Here is a 21,163-nt window from a genome sequence, read left to right as displayed (position 1 = left end):
TGCATTACAATACATATGATAGGCGGAGCAGTGGGTGTGGTCAATAGCAGTCGCGAAAGATAAGGGTGAAAATGGGTGTAACAGGGGCGTATACATAGACATGTGATGCAAACGTAACAGAATATGTCATAAATGGGGCGGAAACATGGAGGGGGCTACCTAAGGAGCCGGGACCTCTAACCTGATGGTGCGCGCAAACTGGCAATGACGTGTTACTAGAAGAAGCTTGGGGGCTACGAACTCTGTGCTAGGAGCAGAGACTGAAGTCTGGAGAGTCAGGGCGACATGTACCTAAGCAGTATCTAGTATCTGATGTTTAGAGAACATGTTGATAGAATCCAAAAGTTATCGGGGTAAAGGCGAACAGACTCTAAGACTGGAGCATGCATTATTCTACATGTAGTGCGTGATGAAGAATATTAAATGATCATTAATACAGTATTTCTCCAACATGGAGACGCAAAGGCTAGACTATGATGGTAACTATTGATGCAGTTCAGTAGCTTTAGGAATGCAGAGAAGGAGGACTAACTGATAACTGGAATCATAACATACTCTTGGCAGACTCAGAGGCAGAGCCAGGCTGAACCGGGCACTGCAAGGCAGGAAGTAAGTGAAGGGTCAGGGATACAGGTGGGGGCTGTATCGCTCCTCAGCGAGGCTCAGGAGACAGGAGCTGAATCTGGTGTCCGAGCCCTTTTGAGGCCTAGAAACGGGGACTTTACAATGGAATAACGTGCACACTGAGAAACGTGGCAACGTAGCTTTACATAGGCCTGATATTCGTAGTATTCACGAGAACTGGAAACTGGCATACTAGAGGTGGACACAGCTATAATTGCGTCTTTAATCGAACATGGTGAATACGTATGCATATTAATCATGCGCACATAACATATGATGGAGGACGCGTAGGGACACAGAACATGGCAAAATTTACTTTTCCACATTCCCTCCTTGTCACTACGTTTCCATCAGGAAACATCAATATTCATGATACCATCTATCATTTCATACAGTATCATTTGCTCGTCTCGAATTTTCTTGGAACGGGATTTAGAACGGGGCTTGGGACTAGGAATACAAGAGGTAGCACAAATGCCGCAAATCGCAGGGCCACATTGTATACAGAGGCAGCAACTGAATATGATTGCTACTGTAATACCTAGAAAGGACAAGACTTTCCATCCCCAGGCGGAAATTATATTCCAGAACCAACCGGACCATGTCCAGGTGCCTGGATCTTGGTGTAACAGATGGGCAATTTTATGAAGTCTGGTTATAGCTGAATAAACAGACGGCACATTATTAGGAATGAAAATGCAGCAACTAGATCCGATGACTCTACATGCCCCGCCCCTATCGGCCAGTATGACGTCAAGGACGAGACGATTCTGTAAAACGACAAATCTCATAGCAGATTGCTCTTCGGTTAAGTTACCTAGAGCAGAGGCAGTCTCATTTACTACAGCTTCAAGGGTTCTGGTTAACCTACGGATTAGCTTACTGTTCTGGATGGGGCCTATAAAGAAGAAGAAACCTCTATTGAAATCTGTATATTGTTCTAGAGCAGTTTCAGTATAATCGACAATTGGGGACTCGATCTCCCTTCTATGTCTAAGGTGTACTAGATGTGTGTTTCTATGATAATCAGATGGGGCTAGGAAAACTGGTGGCAGTAGGAAGGCAATGTAACAGGTTCCCTCCCAATCGAGGGGCAGACGAACATATGCAGTTTGACCACAAATAAAATAAGAATGACGTGAAGCTTTGAAAATAGATTTCCCACTGTCACTATACTTGACAATAGTAGTACAATCACTATGTCCTACATGTACGGAACCATTATTTCTAACACATAATTCGCCTTTGACTGGTAGTACTGAAATAGCAGGTAAGTCTGGAGTGGAATCAGACTGAACATTCAGGACCATGAAATTCGAAGAATAATTACCTAAATTGTAAACTTCATTCTCTAGATCTAACCCTGTTCTGTGGGGAAGACCTTGCTTGTCTGGGAAACATGTACTGTTAAGGAAAGACATATCTGTTGAGGATGACGTTAACGTGGACCATGCTCCACACGAACCATTATGTGAAAATGGATAAGGAAAGAGTGGCAGAACTCCCTTCGGGGTCTGGAAAGGGGGGAGTCGACCACACACCCAACAATTAGTGGCATTGCTGGTCTGGTGTGAATAATGTAACATGCGGATAAAAGAATTGTTACGCATAGCGAGGCGATAAGAGAGTTCATGAGGAGGCAGATCACTAAACGTGTGCTCTACTGTAACATTATTAGAAGACTTATTTACATGAGAAACTGGAAAATACAGATAAAACGCATAACTGGTGCAGGAAATCATAATACTGAGAAATAATATGAAACATAGAAAAACGATACATCGGATTGAGTTTTGACTAACTCTCTCACTATGGGGGTCTATTTTATACATGTCAGAAACCGGTCTAACCGTTTCACCTAGGGGAGGACTTAGACAATCAAACTGGCTGACTTATTTTACTAGACCTTAATTTCTTCTTATACTCCTGTTGCGGAGTTTTCTCTAACAGGGAGGGTGCAGTATCAGTGTCTTTTGCGGGACAGTCCTTAAGAATAGTACTTTGGCAGTCCTTTAAATCCTCGGAAATGTTCTTTGAAATTGGTTTCAATCCATAAAACCTTTTGATATGCGAAAGATGCACCCAGCCTTTGCGTCCCTCCAACTTCACGGCTGTGCGGGTGGCCAGGAGGACCTGTCGGGGCTCCTTCCAGCGAGGCTCCAGCGGACTTGAACGATCGAAATTTCGCACTAGGACCATGGATACGGGAACGATTTCATGCGGTGCCACCTCGGTATTGTCTGGAAATGCGGCAGCAACCTGTGAACGACAAGAGTTGAGGGCAGACATCAAGGAAGCTAGGTAATCTGTCAGCATATTACTTGAAACATCGGTAATACTTTGGGGTCTAGGAGTACCCCACATGTTAGGGGGGCGGCCGAACACGACCTCGTACGGGGACAGACCTGATCTGGAATGTGCGACCATGCGCATGTAGAACAGAGCAACTGGCAGAGCTACTAGCCAGTCCACACCTTTCTCTTGACAAACCTTTGCAATTCGGATTTTCAGGGTCTGATTATGTCTCTCTACGAGACCAGCTGCTTCAGGATGGCGTACACAATGGAACTTCCACTGGTACCCTAACAATAGGGAAACATGCTTCATCAACTCAGATGAGAATGGCTGGCCGTTATCAGAATATACGACTCTAGGGAGTCCATAACGGGGGAAGAACTCACGAACCAACTGCTTGGCAGTGGTCGCGGCTGTGTAATCTGGGACTGGATATGCTTCTGTCCACCTGGACAAAGCGCATACAACTACAAGGACATACTTGAAACCTCGACATCGCTCCATCTGAATATAATCCATTTGGAGGACTTCAAAAGGGTGGTCAGGGGGCTGGAATCCACCTTGTTCCACCGGGACACTTTTACCTGGATTAAACTGACAACATATCATACAGATACGGACTTTCTGCTTGGCTGCAGCTCGTAAATGCTTGTTGAACCAAATATTCTGGATACTGTCCAACATAGCTTTTTCTCCTAAATGTGCTGGACTATGTGCGGTATTAATAATGACTTGAACCATAGAGTCGGGGAGAAACCATGTGGCTCTGCCCTTCGTTAACCATCCTTGATCTGTCTGGACCCCTCCTTGTTCGGACCATTTCTTGATTTCATCGGGAGTAGCATGTAACTGGATATCTATGACATCTTGAGTAGGGTCTTTGACTGTCATACATGTAATCGGATCTGGAGTATGTGTCTGTGTCGGATTAACTGAAGCTGTAAGCTTGGCTGTGCGATCTGCTAGATCATTACCTTGAGAAATAGTGTCAGTAACTTTCGTATGTGCTTTGCACTTCATGATAGCAATGGATGTCGGTAAGTGTATTGCATCTAACAGAGCTTGAATAAGGAGACCATGCTGAATCTTGGTTCCATGAGAAGTCATGAAACCTCTCTCTTGCCAGAGCACTCCAAAGTCGTGTACGACTCCAAATGCGTAACGTGAATCTGTGTAAACATTAACTTTCAGGTTCTTGGCGTGTATGCAGGCTTGTGTCAGAGCAACTAGCTCTGCTGCTTGAGCAGACAGGGTGTCAATACGGTGTGTCTCTATAACTTCAGTGTCAGTAGTCACTGCATATGCGGCTACTAGTTCTCCTGTACTTGTTCTCATGCATGAACCATCCACATAAAGTGTCAGGTCGGGGTCTGGTAATGGAATATCTGTCAGATCTTGTCTTGGCTTTGTCGTAATGTTGACTACTTCCACACAGTCGTGTGTGGCAGGATTCAAAGTAGCTGATGGTAACAATGTAGCAGGGTTTAGAACGTTGCAGCGTCTGATTTCTATGTGTGGCTGAAACAGTGTCAATTCATAACCTGTTAAACGTGCAATCGTCAAGTGCTGAGTTTGTGTTCGGTTTAAAAGAACTTCCACAGAGTGTGGAACTTGTACTGTCAGGGAGTGTCCTAATACTATGGAATCACTTTGTCTGATAGCTAGTGCTGTGGCTGCAACTGACTTAAGGCACGCAGGCAGAGCCTGGGCTACAGGATCTAATGTGCTCGAAAAATAAGCACAGGGCTTATATTGTCCTGCTTGATCTTGTGTAAGAACAGATAATGCTGTACCTTCGCGTTCTGTGACGAAAAGTGTAAAAGACTTACTGTAGTTCGGTGTTGCTAGAACTGGAGCTTGACATAAAGCTTTCTTTAACTCATTGAAACTAAGTGTATGTTCAGATGTCCAAGGGAGGACAGTCGATACGGCTGCCTCCTGTGTCGTTAACTGTATCAGTGGTTTAGCTAGAAATGCATACTGAGGAATCCATTGTCTGCAATAAGAAGTAAGGCCGATAAAAGCACGTACCTCCTTCTGGGTCTTGGGCTGAGGAAGACTCGCTATTAACTGGATACGGTCTGGTGTCAACTGCCTACCCCACTTGGACAGCAAGTGGCCTAAGTAGATCACTTGCTGGACACAGAATTGAAGCTTCGAAGGGGACACCTTGTGCCCCATCTCGGCAAGGAAATACAAGACTGTAAGTGAGGCTTGCTCGCAAGCACGTTCAGAACGGGCTGTGATCAGTAGATCATCGACATACTGGAGTAGGGCAGTGTCAGTTGGCATGTGAATGTTGTCTAGTTGTCTCTTGAGTGCTTGACTGTAAATACTAGGACTTTCTGTGAAACCTTGAGGAGCGCGTGTGAACATATAGCTCCTTCCATTTAAACAAAATCCGAAAAGAAACTGGCTGTCTGGATGAATGGGGACACTGAAAAATGCGTTCTTGAGGTCTATGACTGTGAAAAATGAAGCTTCTGAATCAATGGCTGTCAATAGGGAAGAGATATCTGGGACAACTGGGTACTGGGGAATATTACATCTATTAAGTTCTCGAAGGTCAATCACTAAACGATATACTGGAGGTGCATTCGGATCAGTACGTTTCATGACTGGAATGATCGGAGAATTACATACATTGGAGTCAGTTTCTACAACTACTCCTTGAGCGATGAGCTCGTCAATAATTTTGGATAAGGCTGCTACAGCCTCTGGTGGCAATCTGTACTGTCTTATTCGTGGCAGGACTACACCTGGTTTAAGAGTCACACGATGGGGTGTGATTTGCATAAAGCCAACATCAGTTGGGCCTTGCGCCCATAAATGCTGCGGAACATTAGACAATCTCGGATCAAAATCTCGTAATACATAGTGACCCTTGAAGTCACGTAGGAACAATCGTATTCCCTCGGGGGAACAGCAAATAACTGCACCTAATTCTTTCAGTGTTTTAATGCCCAACAAATTTTCTGGACAGGACTTAGTAAGTAACAGATCAGTAGTGCGGGACAATGGACCTACTTCTAGAGTAACTGGTTTTGATATTTCATTTACAATAGGTTTTCCTGAAAATCCAAGGGAAACATTTCTAGAGCCTGAGAGTGGAGCCCCTGGAACTTCGGCGTGACTGATGGTGGTCCTACTTGCCCCTGTATCAATCAAAAACTTTCTGTCTTTCCCTAATACTTGACTATGAACATAGGGACCTTCTTGATCTACAGGTATCTCGATGAGAGGCAAGCCTACCTCCCTCTCTAGGCTGTTTCATGAATATGGCTGATACTCTGGATACTCGGACTGTGCATACTGGTACATTTGCTGTGTAACATGCTGTGTTGCAGCGATAGGCTGCGGTGCTGTAACTGTCTGTGGTGCATTCTGTGACTGAGAAGTCTGTGAAACTTGCTCTTGTCTAGGCGGACGTGGTCTTTCTTTAGTCTTACCGGTAGCTATGTTGTGTTTCAGAACTGCACACTCGTTTATAAAATGACCTGGCTGTTTACAATAATTGCAGTTCCCTTTAACGGGAGCTGTAGGATGACTGGCTTGATTTGGTCCCCTCTTCTGACTGTCTTGAGGAACAGATTGTGCAACTAGTACTTTCATTTTCGTGTCTTTCATACGTTTCCTTTCATGTTCTTGTTCTTCTCTGATTCTATTCTGGTGGTATTGAAGCATCTGTAACATCTGGGACGGGGTATTCGCTTGCCAGGTACTTTCGACTTTCAAAACTCGATTCTTAACTTGTGGACTTGAATTCTCGACTAGTTTAGTAACAAAAAGATGAGGGTATGACTCGCTACTCGTCTTGAGGCCACTGTTTATAATAAAACATTTTTCAAATCTAGAGTAAAAATCACTAGTGTCTTCGTCTTGTTTCTGTTTACATGCTGAGATTGCATCCCAGTCTTCCTTTTTAGTTGCTAATAGTCTGGGCAAAACTTGTATTAACAGTTCAGGTAGTTCTTTACATTTATCTCCAAGACCGGTACCTGGTACTCGTGCCTTATCTTCGGCTTCTAGAACTGCCCAATCGATCTTTTTCTCTCCCACCTCCCATTCCTTTTCTTTGAGTTTCTCATATACCCCTGCGGGCAACAAGACTTTTAACATTTTAATGATATCTGGATACGTGTATTCTCCCATACGGAGCATGTCTTTTAATTCTCGGTGGAACCCTGCTGGATCTTTATCATGACAGGGAATTAACTTTTTCATCTCTAAGAGTTCCATCTTTGTGATCGGGGTGTAAACAAACACTCGTTGCATTTCACCACCCTCTGTCTTAACTGGATGCACTTCTCGTAACGGATTCTGTCTGTCTATGTAAAAGGGTTTACTTTCTGGGGGTGAGACATGAACAAAATGCGGGTTCAAAAACATACTATATTTGTGGCGCTGTTCTAGAATGACACTAATTAAATCAGTACCTAAACCTTTCCATTTATACTGGAGTAACTCGTTCAGGACATCGTGTAACGGACCTGGATCAGAATGTTGACCCTCATACAATGTAATGAGGTGCTGGATCATATACATACCCGCCAGTCGTTGCTCGGCTGGGGGCATTTTCAGAAACATTTGTGCCACTATTTCGTCTGGAAAAGTGGTAGAATCAGTAATCCATCGGACTGCTGATCGGACTAGTTCTTGTTCATGCATAGTACTTAACTCGCTATAACCGATTCGTGATTTCAGAATGTGATCGGTAGCTTGAAATACTTGTTCTAGAGAACCTTGTTCTGATGCTGGATGGTGAAAAACTGGCTTGTATTCTAGACGTAAATGGCGATCTGGAAATCTAGATTTTCCTACATACGCTATTCTGTCGGGATTCTCGTCGTCTACCTCTTCAGTAGAAGAGTCATTTTCTTTCTCGTTTACTTGTGCTGCTTTGCGTTGTTCGTGTAACTTTATTATTTCTTTACGGATTTTCTTGTACATACTCTCTATACTACTGATAGTCTTGTGCTTACCCTCGGCTATATTATCACTCCACCTTGTCAGGACTTTCATTTCGGCTCGATCTTTGGTCGGATAATCTTGTTCTCGTATTAAACAATTAATCAGAAACTTTAATAGCATGAGCTGGATCTCAGCTTTCCTTTGAGACATGACTTCACTAATACTTTCTGGATCATCCCCTGTACGGATGAAACGATATATTCTGTCTAGATCTTCTTTCATATCTGGTAGGGTGACTAGATACTCGGTCACCTTTCTCACGCGTAATGAATATAAAACCATATTATCCTCGCCTGGGACTGGATCATAGCCACATTCGATAAGGGCTTTTCTTATTTCTGCAAAAGACTGATATCTGGGCGTACGCTGTGACGCTTGTGCATGTAATTCGGCTAACGTTAAACGCTTGTGTGGCGGCGGGGTTCCTGGAGGACCTCCCCCTGCGGCCCCTAAACTAGAGTCGTCTACTGATGCTCTTCGTCCTGGCAGAGTGGGAAGTGGAAATGCAGGCTGGACTTGTATGGCGGGCTGGACCGGGGGTACCGTAACAGGTACTCCGGTGTCTGGAGGAGCGGGAAGTGCCTGATTTACAGGGACTGGCGGAGCGGGATTTGCATATTCTGGGACTGTGTCGTCCAAATAGGACGAAATGAAAATATCAGCTGCGGTTGGTTTATGACGTAGCTTGAGCGGAACTAATGGTGGCGGGAAATTACTGGATGCCTCCGGGGTTGCTTTTGGCAAGCCCTCGGCAAGAAGAGGATACATACCCTTGATGAGGGCATGCCTCTGTCTGTCTGACTGTTCTGTTTTAACTCGTTCACCTATCTCGATTAGTTCCCTTTCCTGGGCTCGTTCCAAGGATTCTCTACTTAGTTCTGACTTTCTGATTTCTTTTTCGGTTCTTTTATGAGATTCTTTGCGCCATAACTCGATGGCATCTTTCTGTGACTGTCTGGCTTTCTTTTTCCATAATGCTTCTTCTACTCTCATGATGCACTCGGCATCCCATGTACCCGATACGGGCCATCTGTACTTTTCTTCTAACTGTTTGGTATACTCTACCCATAAATCTAGATATATTATGGCACTTATGCCATGCTTTTGATACATAAAATGACCTGGACTGTCCCTAGGCGGGACAGGAACTGCTTCTTCTAGCAGACCCTTTCTAGTTTTTAACTGACGTAATCTCGAAAAGAGGGACATTGCAAACTTGAATCTGAACACAATACAATACACGAGGAACAATAACAATTGAGAAAACAATTCAGGCATACCACGACATTGAAAATACATCGAATAACATTATGAAGCAACAGTTCGGACAGAATACTACCTGGAACACTGAGAACAGAAACACATGAATTTCTCGAGAACGGAACAGACTAGAATTACTGGATGCGCTGCTGAAACAGCACGGAACATACCGGTCCCATAAAGGGACGCATCAAGACCCGTATCCACCTAGGTGAACACTTCGTTTCAGATCTGCGTACCCAGACCCATCGGACCAGAGACAATTTAGATTGACCCTGTCTAGATACTACCCCAGCAACGGTACTCACCGGGCAGCAAGAACGGAAGGCCTCGGACTGGACTGGACTGCTTCGACGCCGGACGGACGAACTTCGGACTTCTGTTACGGGTGGGCCTCCGGATACCTCGGACCTTGGACTCTCGGCTTGGGCTCTGGTCGGGACTCGCCGCGTTCCTCCACCGTCTCGTCTGGATGCTGGACCGCCTCCTCCGTCTCCTCCGTGGGCCTGAGGGATACTTAAAGCAGAAATATCTGCCGGTGCGCAGAAGAGTTCCGTCACGACTGCAGAGGGTCAGGGGGCCGGCGTGGCTTCACCGACGCGTGGGGAAAGGGCAAGTCCCCATTCGGGCGCCATTATGTGGTAAATAAATAAATAATACCTCTATTTTTGAATGGATAAATGAATAACAGATAGCTCAATAAATAAGAGTCAAGATTCGAGGTAGTAGGAGTTTGCAGGTTTATTACAGCATAAAGGACAGGAACAGGACAACCTGCACAGGAATAGGATGGCAGGGCCCGGCAGCTGCCGGGGCTGGATCTGGGATGAGCGCGCTAACATTTAATAACAATACACGAACATATATACTAAAACAGTTGCATTACAATACATATGATAGGCGGAGCAGTGGGTGTGGTCAATAGCAGTCGCGAAAGATAAGGGTGAAAATGGGTGTAACAGGGGCGTATACATAGACATGTGATGCAAACGTAACAGAATATGTCATAAATGGGGCGGAAACATGGAGGGGGCTACCTAAGGAGCCGGGACCTCTAACCTGATGGTGCGCGCAAACTGGCAATGACGTGTTACTAGAAGAAGCTTGGGGGCTACGAACTCTGTGCTAGGAGCAGAGACTGAAGTCTGGAGAGTCAGGGCGACATGTACCTAAGCAGTATCTAGTATCTGATGTTTAGAGAACATGTTGATAGAATCCAAAAGTTATCGGGGTAAAGGCGAACAGACTCTAAGACTGGAGCATGCATTATTCTACATGTAGTGCGTGATGAAGAATATTAAATGATCATTAATACAGTATTTCTCCAACATGGAGACGCAAAGGCTAGACTATGATGGTAACTATTGATGCAGTTCAGTAGCTTTAGGAATGCAGAGAAGGAGGACTAACTGATAACTGGAATCATAACATACTCTTGGCAGACTCAGAGGCAGAGCCAGGCTGAACCGGGCACTGCAAGGCAGGAAGTAAGTGAAGGGTCAGGGATACAGGTGGGGGCTGTATCGCTCCTCAGCGAGGCTCAGGAGACAGGAGCTGAATCTGGTGTCCGAGCCCTTTTGAGGCCTAGAAACGGGGACTTTACAATGGAATAACGTGCACACTGAGAAACGTGGCAACGTAGCTTTACATAGGCCTGATATTCGTAGTATTCACGAGAACTGGAAACTGGCATACTAGAGGTGGACACAGCTATAATTGCGTCTTTAATCGAACATGGTGAATACGTATGCATATTAATCATGCGCACATAACATATGATGGAGGACGCGTAGGGACACAGAACATGGCAAAATTTACTTTTCCACACTTCAAGAAGGGGCTTATGACTTAGTTGTTGTAGACTTTCTCTTTTTCTCTTCTCGTGCAGTGCAGCGCCAAGATGCTCCTTCAGAAGTGAGTAGCGAGCAATATCAAATGATCAAATAAATATTGATTGATGATGATATCTCGGGTCGCCTTGTCTCGAAACTTGATCAAGCAAACGTGGCCTTAATACCTGCCCTGGATGCGAAACTTAGGGGCTATTGGGAGGCATATCTTGGGCACCAACTGACCAACAAGATATGGACTGCCTGCTGCACACAAACGTGCCTCGTTTCACTTAATTATCGCCACAAGCTTATACACTTCAAGTTTTTGCACTGAGTCTACATCACACCTCCCGATCAGCATAGGTTCAACCACACAAAATCCTGACTGCCCCTTATGCCATCTTATGGGAGCAGGCTTTATACACATGGCATGGACGTGTAGACTGCATCATATTGGTGTGAGGTCTTCACTTGCCTCGCCTGGATGACTGACATCGGTCCTGTCCTAGACCCACTATCGGCTAAGAACAGGACCTCCTGAAAAGTGCTTGGGGCTTCACCGCTCTGGCCCTTCTTGCGAAACACAAAGTCGCAATGCACTGGGGTAGAGGGGCCCCACCAACGGCCAAGGTCTGGCTCAGCAGCTTAGTAAATTGTGACACCACCAGCGAGCTATACGCCTCTTTACAGCCCCCAACATCCAGGCTGAAAAACATATAGCAGACTCTACGTGACTATCTGCTGTTAGTGGACAATATCTCCCAGGGCTTCCATACCATAGACCCCGTGGCTCTCAGACACGGCTCAACTCCACCCTTCTGCGTCCAGCTCCCCTTTTTTTTGTTTAACTGGCCTCCCCTAGACCCTCCCCAGACGCCCCTCATATGATATACACAACACAAGCAGAGGGCATAGCTTCTTGCACTTTGACAGGCTGGCACTCACGTTCTAATTGTGGGATCATTTGTGGCATATCCCGTGTAATTTCTGTGTGGAGAAACATTGTTTTGTATTAGTTTTTCCATTGATGCTTAGTTTTTAGGTCTCGCGACCTATCGATGCGCGCATGCGCATCGAGCGGAGTGAGAATTCAAGTGGCGAAAACATCATGAAACCACCAGCTTTTTGCTGGCGTTTTCATGAAGTTCATGTGAACCACATGTTCAAACATGAACGCGCATCAGCCTCCCTCCATTTGCCGCACAGCACATCAAAGGGCTTCGCCCAGCGTGCGCTCTGCGGCTTCTCGGCTTCTCCTCCCTAATTACAGCCTTCCTTGCATTTCTCCTCCCCCTCCCCAGCCAGCTTCCCCAGGCCGTGTTCCCTCAGATATGCTATTGCATATCGTTTGCTACCTCTTGTTTTGTTTGCTCTTGATACTTGCACAACTGTCACTATTGCCTCATGTAACGTAACGTTTGCTTTTGTAACATGCTCACTTGTAATTTTTTCTTCATGTATCACTACTGTTGTCCGCACTATATAATAAAAAACGCCTCCCTCGCTCTTCTGCTGCCGCCATTGCCTTGGGCTCTCGCGCTCCTTTCTCCCTCTCTCCCGCTGCCTAGTCCTCCCACCCCCTCCCTCTCCAGTGCGCGCTCCACTCGCATCTGCCTGCTGCTCCGACCCAGCAATGCCGAGAAGCTTGTTTCCTCTAGTAACATATCGTTTGCTACCTCTTGTATTTTGTTTGCTCTTGATACTTGCACAATTGTCACTATTGCCTTGCTTTTGTAACATGCTCACTTGTAATTTTTGCTTCATGTATCACTACTGTTGTCCTCGCTTTATAAAAACTGCTCCCTCGCTCTTCTGCCGCCGCCATCGCCTTGGGCTCTCGCGCTCCTTTCTCCCTCTCTCCCGCTGCCTAGTCCTCCCACCCCCTCCCTCTCCAGCGCGCGCTCCACTCGCATCTGCCTGCTGCTCCCCCGCCCACCCCCCCACTCCCCCACCCAGCAATGCCGAGAAGCTTGTTTCCTCTAAGAACATATCGTTTGCTACCTCTTGTATTTTGTTTACTCTTGATACTTGCACAACTGTCACTATTGTCTCATGTAACGTAACGTTTGCTTTTGTAACATGCTCACTTGTAATTTTTGCTTCATGTATCACTACTGTTGTCCGCACTATATAACAAGCATTGGCATAGCCAATAGGTCTCGCTTGTGGGACCTTATAAGTATTTAGTTTTGCAGCACAATATCCTTGTTGCATAATCGGATATTGTGCTGCAAAACTAAATACTTATAAGGTCCCACAAGCGAGACCTATTGGCAATGCCAATGCTTGTTAAAAATGTAACGTATTCACAACAAACTATTTGGCATTTCTCAACCCCAGGGATGACTGCGGAGCCAGCACCATGTACTGCAATGGGTTCCATTTGCCTCTCAAGCATATTGCTGCATGTATCCTTTTTAAGCATTCATTGACATCTTGTTGTTTATTAGTCTGGGTATGTGTACTTATTTCTGCTTTGCTATGCCCCCGTGTGTGGCACTGCCACGGTGCTGTGATCCAATATATGTTTGCTGCACAACTGCTCAATAAAAACATTACCAGAAAAAATTATAACATTTCAGTATAATGATAACCTCCCATCTTTAATCCTTACTAGTGGCATTGGTACACTCAGGCTCCCAAAGGCAGAATCATTTTTACACCACCCACAATACACGCAGCCCTCACCTTCGATAGTGGTCTTGAAGTGTGGGTAGGCATTGAGCATTTCCACCTGCTTCCTCCAATCAAATTTATACCTCCAGTGGGAAACAACCTTCTGCAAGTAGTTAGAGTTAAAACCATAGTGAAACTTGGCATCTTCGAGTGGTGGCGTGAAGCGGGCTTGGTCCAGACGGTGATGTAGATCCTGCAGAAAGAGCCGCCAGCAGATATGTTATATTATCAAGCAGATGTCCTGTATGATTTAAACATGACTAGTTATTGATCACAGGAAAAGTAAGCCAACACCTTCTTATTGGCCCATACTCCAATGCCATTGGCTTTACTTAGTGCGATGCTTTAATTTTGTTCTGACTAAACCTCCCTCTTTCAAATCCCGTTAGGCACCAAAAAGATGATGAACAAAAACGCTTAAATCAATCTGAACCACTAATAACCACTCTTTGCAGTATCCCAAGCCCACATTTGCTTTGCTTGTTTGTGACATTACAGACAAGAAGCAACTATAAACAAGGCATTTTTAGCTCCAATGAAAAGAGACAAGTCAGCTGCAAATGTCAATCTGTCATAAATAATTTGGAACAGAAGCAACATCAGACACGTTTCGACCTTTTCAGGGGCAAAATAGTCTTCAACAGCACATCCATAGGATTTTTAATTAGTCACAGTATTTTGTAATGTTTATACCCAAAAACATGGAAGGGCTTTTGTCTTTGTGTGTTTGAATGAAAGCAGAGATTAATCAGCTTGTATTGCACAGCAGGAATAGGACTTACTAGTGTTTTGCATAGTACTAAATACTGGACTTATGTTTTGAATACCTGTAAATCACAGATGTTCTCATTAGCCAATTCATGATACTGAATTAACTGACCTACTGATGGATAAAAGGTGGTGTATTGTTTGCAGGGATTTCAACTCATGACCTCTAGCACACCTCATTTTGTAAGGGCAGGTGTCCAGGCCACCCAGCGCTCCTACCTTAAAGCACTCCTTGACCCTAGAACATCCACATTCCTTTTGAATAAGTTGTTGTTGGACTGCATAATTGTGGTTTAAAAGTCTCTGCTGAATTTTGAGTTGCAGCATTTTTGGGGATTCAGATTTGGGAGAGCATCTCACCTGGTAATGATTCACCTTGTTCCTAAGATCCTTAGAGGTTCTGCGTCGCATGGATTTCTGTCTGAGGCTAAGGGCTCTGAAAGTGAGCTGGCAGTTAACCAGTGAGTCAGTAGTGAGATTTTCAGAACCTGAAAGGGGAGAGTCCCATGGATTTTGGCTACGAGAACTTGGAAATGTTTCGCTGTAAAGTCCCTGCTGGAGCCAGTGATAACGGAAGACTCAAGGACTTTGTGGTGTAAGCTCGAGAAGTTCATTCCAAGAACAAACGATGAATGAGGACCACAATAGGTAGCTGATAGAGGTAATCACTAGTGAATCTATCCTGCCTCTGCCAGTTGCATTTCTTTTTTTTTGTTGTAACTTTTTATTATAATAAAACATCAAAAAACAAACAAGGCAATATAACAATAATGCAACCATTTGGTGTGTGCTCAAGGAGGACGGGAGATACACGATAACAAAAGACAGAATTTATCGATTACAGGTAAGGGTCGGAGGTGAGAATTGCATATCAGCAATAAGGTACACCACATCATAGCAGGAATGCCGGGTCAGGGCGATTGGGGAGGACTAGAGATCTCAGTGAGTGGGGGCGTACATATATCTCCCTGGTACGAGTTCCATTGGTTCCAAATTTTTCCCCATTTTCTGGGTCTACCTCTCGCCACATACGCCGTTTTCTCTCTTAATATGCACCAGTCCATATTCTCTTTCCAGGCAGTCACTGTAGGGGGCCTCTGGGACCCCCATAATAGTGCAATATCTCGTATGGCTATCATATTGGCAAGAGTCGCCCATCGAAGCTGTGACACATCATAATCATTCGGCCCCCATACATTCAATAGACATTGTCGGGCTTCTGGCATCATCACAATACCCGTTACATCACTCATCACATCATGTATACGGTTCCAAAAAAGCACCACCTCAGGGCATTCCCAAATTATATGAAGAAAGGTGCCAAGGAGAGCGCAACCACGCCTACATAAGCCATCCGCGGAATAGCCCATATGGATCAGGCGAGAGCCGGTGACAGATTCGATGGAGGATCTTGAGTTGGACCAGGCGGAGGCGGGCCGGAATCGCAACCTCCCTGGGAGAGGAGATCGCAGATTGCCAGTCCTCGTCGTCTAATTCAATACCATCTTCAATACCATCAGCAATCCAGGTGTCCCTAAGGCGGTCAAGCAGGCTTGACCGGTCATTGATCATCTTTTTATAAAACAAAGAAATGGTGCTATCCGGCACATGACCATCTAATATACGATCTTCGAGGGGGGAGGATTCCGGTACGTCACTACCCACAGGAAAAACTGAATTCAAGGCATGGCGTACTTGAACATAACGAAAGAATTCCCTATCACTCAGCTGATATTCCACTTGTAAGTCCGAAAAGGTCCTTACCCTGCCCTTAACCCAGAGATCACGCACTTTACTAATACCGATCGTATCCCATTTGTCAAACCCCTTCGTCTTCCACAGACAACCCAATTTTGCGGAGGCATAAAGCGGAGTTGCACGGGTTAATCTATCTCTCCAGTTCATAGCCGCAGTCGCGCTATGCCACACTCGCACGGCTATAGCGGTAGGACCTGAGAGTTGCAAACGGGAGGATCCCGAATAAAGCGCCCTGTTATAGTCACCACCCGGTAGCAGCCACCTATCCATTTCAAACGCTGGATTCAACGCCGGACCATACATCCCATGGTTGATGGCCGCAAGTTGGGAAGCCCAATAATACCGTCTAATATCCGGAAGTGCTATGCCGCCATCATACCAGGGAAGCGTTAACTTTGGAAGAGCGATGCGCGAATGTCCGCCCCATATCAATTGCCTCTGCAAGGATTCTACCTCTCGGAAGTACTTCGACGGAATCACATTAAAACTGTTCTGGAGCGCATATAGAAACTGCGGTAAGGACATCATTTTAAAAAGGGCCGCACGCCCCAGCGGAGACAACGGTAATTTGCGCCAGCTCACTACATCCGAATGCAAACGTTGGAGTGGGGGGAGCAGATTACATTCATAGCGGACCGCAGGGTCCAATGAGATAAACACACCCAAGTATTTAAAACCAGACTGCGACACCTGGATGGGACATCCCCGCGGCAGAAGGGGGACACCACCCGCGAGCACATAAATATGAGATTTTGACCAGTTGATAACAAGACCCGAATTCTTCCGGAAGGAGTTAAGCACGTCGAACAACACATTAAGCGATTTTTGAGGAGACGCGAGGTACAATAAAATATCATCCGCGTACAATGAAATACGATCTTCAAAGTCCGGAGTAAAATATATACCCCTCATCGAGGGTTCCCACCGCAGCCAAGCAGCAAGTGGCTCCAACGCAAGAGCAAAGAGAAGCGGGGATAAAGGACAACCCTGCCGCGTGCCCCTCCCAAGAGCAAAGGGCACGGAGACCCGACCATTCACCACTACCTGCGCCAGTGGCGCCTCCTACAGGAGTTTCACCCAGCTAATAAAGCCAGCGCCAAAACCGAACTTGGCAAGTGTAGCCCAAAGATACGGCCATTCGATCGTGTCGAAGGCCATCGTGGCATCCAGGGATGCCAAGATGGCCGGTTCACTCAATTACGCTGCCCTCGCGAGAACACCATGCAAACGCCGCAAATTCAATGCTGTGTTACGATGTGGGATAAAGCCCGACTGGTCCGGATGAATCAGATCACTGATCACAGTAATCAGGCGGTTAGCGAGTAACTTGGCAAGAATTTTAGGCTCAGCATTCAGGAGCGAGATAGGTCTGTAAGATGCGCAACAATCCCGTGGCTTGCCTTCCTTGTGGATCACCACAATGGTCGCAAGACGCTGATCCCGAGGGAGGAAGCCAGTTTCTCGCGCTGCCAAAAACATATCTTGGAGATATGGCGCTAACGTGTCAGGGTGTAGTTTATACAGTTCGATGGGAAGGCCATTAGGACCCAAAGCCTTTCCGGAGCGAATAGAGCGCAACGCAAGTGCTACCTCATCCACCGAGGGTGCTGCATCCAAACAGTCCCGATCAGACTCTGACAAACAAGGCAATGCGATATCCCTAAGTAACAACTGAGAATCCTCTTCGGGCCTGTCGGACACCGAGGTATAAACCTCTCGGAAATAATCAGCGAAACATTCAACAATGTCAACAGGGTCTGTCACACGCACACCATCCGATTTCTCAATCACAGGAATCACACGGCTCGCTCTCTCCTTTCTGTCTAACCAGGCAATCAATTTTCCTGCCTTATCGCCCACGTCATACAGTCGTCCCTGCTGTTCCCTACTCATCATCTTGGCCGCATCAGTAACTAAATTTTTATATTCTAATTGCTTAAGACTGAGGATATGCAATGCGTCTCGAGTAACGTTTCGCTCCAATGCACTCTCTAACTCAGTAATTTCTGTCTCGAGACGTACAACTGTCTCGTTCCTACATTTCTTAGCACACCCAATCAAAGACAATGCCTGTCCCCTGATAACAGTCTTGAAGGCTTCCCACAATGAAACAGGCGAGGACACAGATCCCACGTTTTCAGCAAAATACAAATCCAATGATTTAATCAATTCAGTACGGGTTTTGGGGTTAAGAAGATACCAGGGGTTAATCGGGGCCACCCTCCCTTGAGCGCCTGTGTTCAGGTTAAAATGAAACCAGAGAGGGGAGTGGTCTGATACACCCCGAGCTAGGTGCCTAATCTCTCCAATCGAAGAGGACTGGGCTGCCGGCACCAGGATATAATCTAATCTAGAAAGACTACCATGTGCGCCCGAGTGGAAAGTGAACTGCGTCTGCTCTGGATGCATAAGCTGCCAACAATCCACAAGCCCCAATGTCTCCAAAAATTCACCCAACCAGGATTGCGCAGCTGCAAGGTCTCTGGGTGGATAGCGATCCTCTCTGCCAGAGACGACTAAGTTAAAATCACCACCTAGTATCAGAACACCCTCCGGGAGACCCAAAACCACCCGCCCCAAGTCTGCAAATGTTGTGGATTGAAAGCCAGGAGGAATGTACACCGATACTAATGAAACTGTTCTCCCCTCCCACCTACCTACAAGTGCAACATATCTACCCCTAGTGTCAAGCACCACGTCATCAACCTCGAGGGGGAGTGAGGTCTTCAGCAATATGCCCACCCCTCTAGAACTAGAAGTAAATCCAGAATGAGCAACAAGACGATAACCCCGCCTATTAAGAGCGTGGCAAGTATTCCCAATCAAATGTGTCTCTTGTAGCAGTACAACATCGGGCGAGAGGCACCGCAAGAGCTGCATAACCACCCCCCTCTTTATCCGATCACCCAACCCATTCACATTCTAGAACAGTAGCTTCAACCCCCTACACCCCATCCAAGCCCACGATAAACTCCCATCTCAGAACGAGCACCACACCAATTTCCGAAGTCATAATAGTTTGTTGCCTTAAAGAAAAAGAAAAAGGAAACAACCCCCACACACTTCCCTCCTCCCCCAGTAATACCCAACACAACTCCCCCCACCCTGCACCCCTGCACAGACTTAGAAGCCACCCCAATTTGCAGTGTGCCTGTCGCCCTAGCAAAAAACAAATAATCTACACAAAGAAACCCCAGAGGAGGAAAGGGTCCCTCTGTCCCGCCGCCCCCAAGGACACACATAGAACGATCAAAGAAGTCAGTGAGCAGCAGCTGTCCATGGTGGATAGTGTTCAGGACTCAGGCACCATTGTCATTCTTGGTCCGTTAGGCCCCTCTCAGCGCCACCAGTTTGGTCTCAGCCAGCACGACGAGCAGGCAGCATGTCCAACCAATCACTCGCTTCTTCAGGCCGGACAAAAAAGAATGTCCAATCGTCATATTCCACACGCAGCCGGGCCGGGAACAACATCACATATTTCAACTCCATGTCTGAGTCGCCGTTTCACCCCTTGAAATCCCATTCGTTGCTTCTGAACAGACTGAGAAAAGTCTGGATAAAAGTTCACCGCCGCGTTCTCGAACTGCGTAGGACCACTTGTCCGTGCAGCCTGCAAGATGGCGTCTCGGTCCCTGAAGTTAAAGATTCTTGCGATGATCGGACGGGGGGGGAAACCCGGCTTTGCCTGTCCCCCCGGCACCCTGTGTGCGCGTTCAACCACGAAGAATTTGCTCAGGCCCTTGAGTGCGAGATGATTGAGGATAAGGTCCTCGACACGAAGATCAGTAGAGAGTGAACTAGAGTTCTCCGGGACCACAATAATACGCACGTTGTTGCGTCGTGCACAGCCCTCAAAATCCTCCAAGCGACGAGCAAAGAAGTCATTGGCAGTTCTCAGGTTGCGTACTTCTGTTTGCAAGTCGGACATATCCGTCGTGAGGCTGGATGTCTTTAGATCAAGAGACTTAACCTTCTCGTTTGTCTTAGCCAGATCTGTTCTGATTAGATTGACGTCAATGGCCACCGTATCCAGTTTCAGGGCCAGGGCTTCATATTGTTGGCCGATCGAAGTCTTGCTGCCAGCAATGGCGCCCATTACGTCCTGTAACGTTAAGTCCGCCGACAAAACAGGGTCGTCGATCGCCTCATCACGGATCTTAGGTGCGCCACCGGGAGATCCTTTAGGAAGTGTGTAGCGGTCCATGACATTCGTCTGGGCTGAGCCTCCTCGGAAGGTGGTCTTGACTTTCCGTTTGTCACCCTCGGGCTTGCCCGTCATGGTGAGCCGAGTGCCCCGAAGGCAAATCAATATGAGTCCACAGCCGCGCTTTCGCTAGCCCCAAGCCCAATGAACTGGCATGGGAGCCAGTCGCGATCAGCACTCACCCCAATGAGGGGATACGCTAGGCAGGAGAAACGAAACCGAAAGTGGAGTGGGGCTGCGGGCTGAACCCCGTTAGCCGTTGTTGTTGAATTACTGCCCGGGTATAGCCACAACTCAAGGCCCAGGCGGCTCCACGGAGAAGGCCACAAAACACAGGATGGCGTAACTCGGGAACCAGAAGTCCGATTTCGTCTCTGAAAGCAGCTAGTACATCAGCCGGGCTGTGTCCTCAATGATCTTCCTTCAGGATAATCAGGATATTATCCAGGATAGATGCGGGAGGCGGCGAGGGTCTCGGGAGCCCTGTGCTCACGCGGCCATCACGGATGCGCACAAAGCTCCTCCGCCAGTCGCATTTCTGACCTCACGTGGGTCCCTCATTGCAGAACCCTCGGAATGCAAAGAGGGAAGAGGCAACTGGCAGAGCAGGCGACACACCAGTAACCTACTGCTTTGGTGGGTCGAGGGGATTTCAATCAGTGTGAATGGAGTCGATAAAACTCACAGTAACTACAGTCGCACCTGTGAGGCATGAAGGAGAGAGTGATCAAGGGTCAGTAAAGGTTGAGCAAGAGGACTGGCCTACCAGACTGAT

The 21,163-nt window shown here is 46.6% G+C and overlaps 1 protein-coding gene across 1 annotated transcript in view; it reads right to left on the bottom strand.

Moving 5' to 3' along the window:
* Positions 1-21,163, bottom strand: part of LOC144762319 (epoxide hydrolase 1-like) — a 279,008-nt gene that overhangs the window by 58,901 nt on the left and 198,944 nt on the right. Inside the window, exon 3 of the mRNA XM_078647473.1 lies at positions 13,671-13,851. Coding sequence (XP_078503599.1) covers positions 13,671-13,851 — 181 coding nt within the window. The remainder of the gene's footprint in view (positions 1-13,670; positions 13,852-21,163) is intronic.

Source organism: Lissotriton helveticus, chromosome 6, assembly GCF_964261635.1.
Source record: "Lissotriton helveticus chromosome 6, aLisHel1.1, whole genome shotgun sequence".
Taxonomy (NCBI): domain Eukaryota; kingdom Metazoa; phylum Chordata; class Amphibia; order Caudata; family Salamandridae; genus Lissotriton; species Lissotriton helveticus.
Note: the sequence above shows the minus strand (reverse complement) of the source record. Positions and strands in the feature narration are given on the sequence as shown.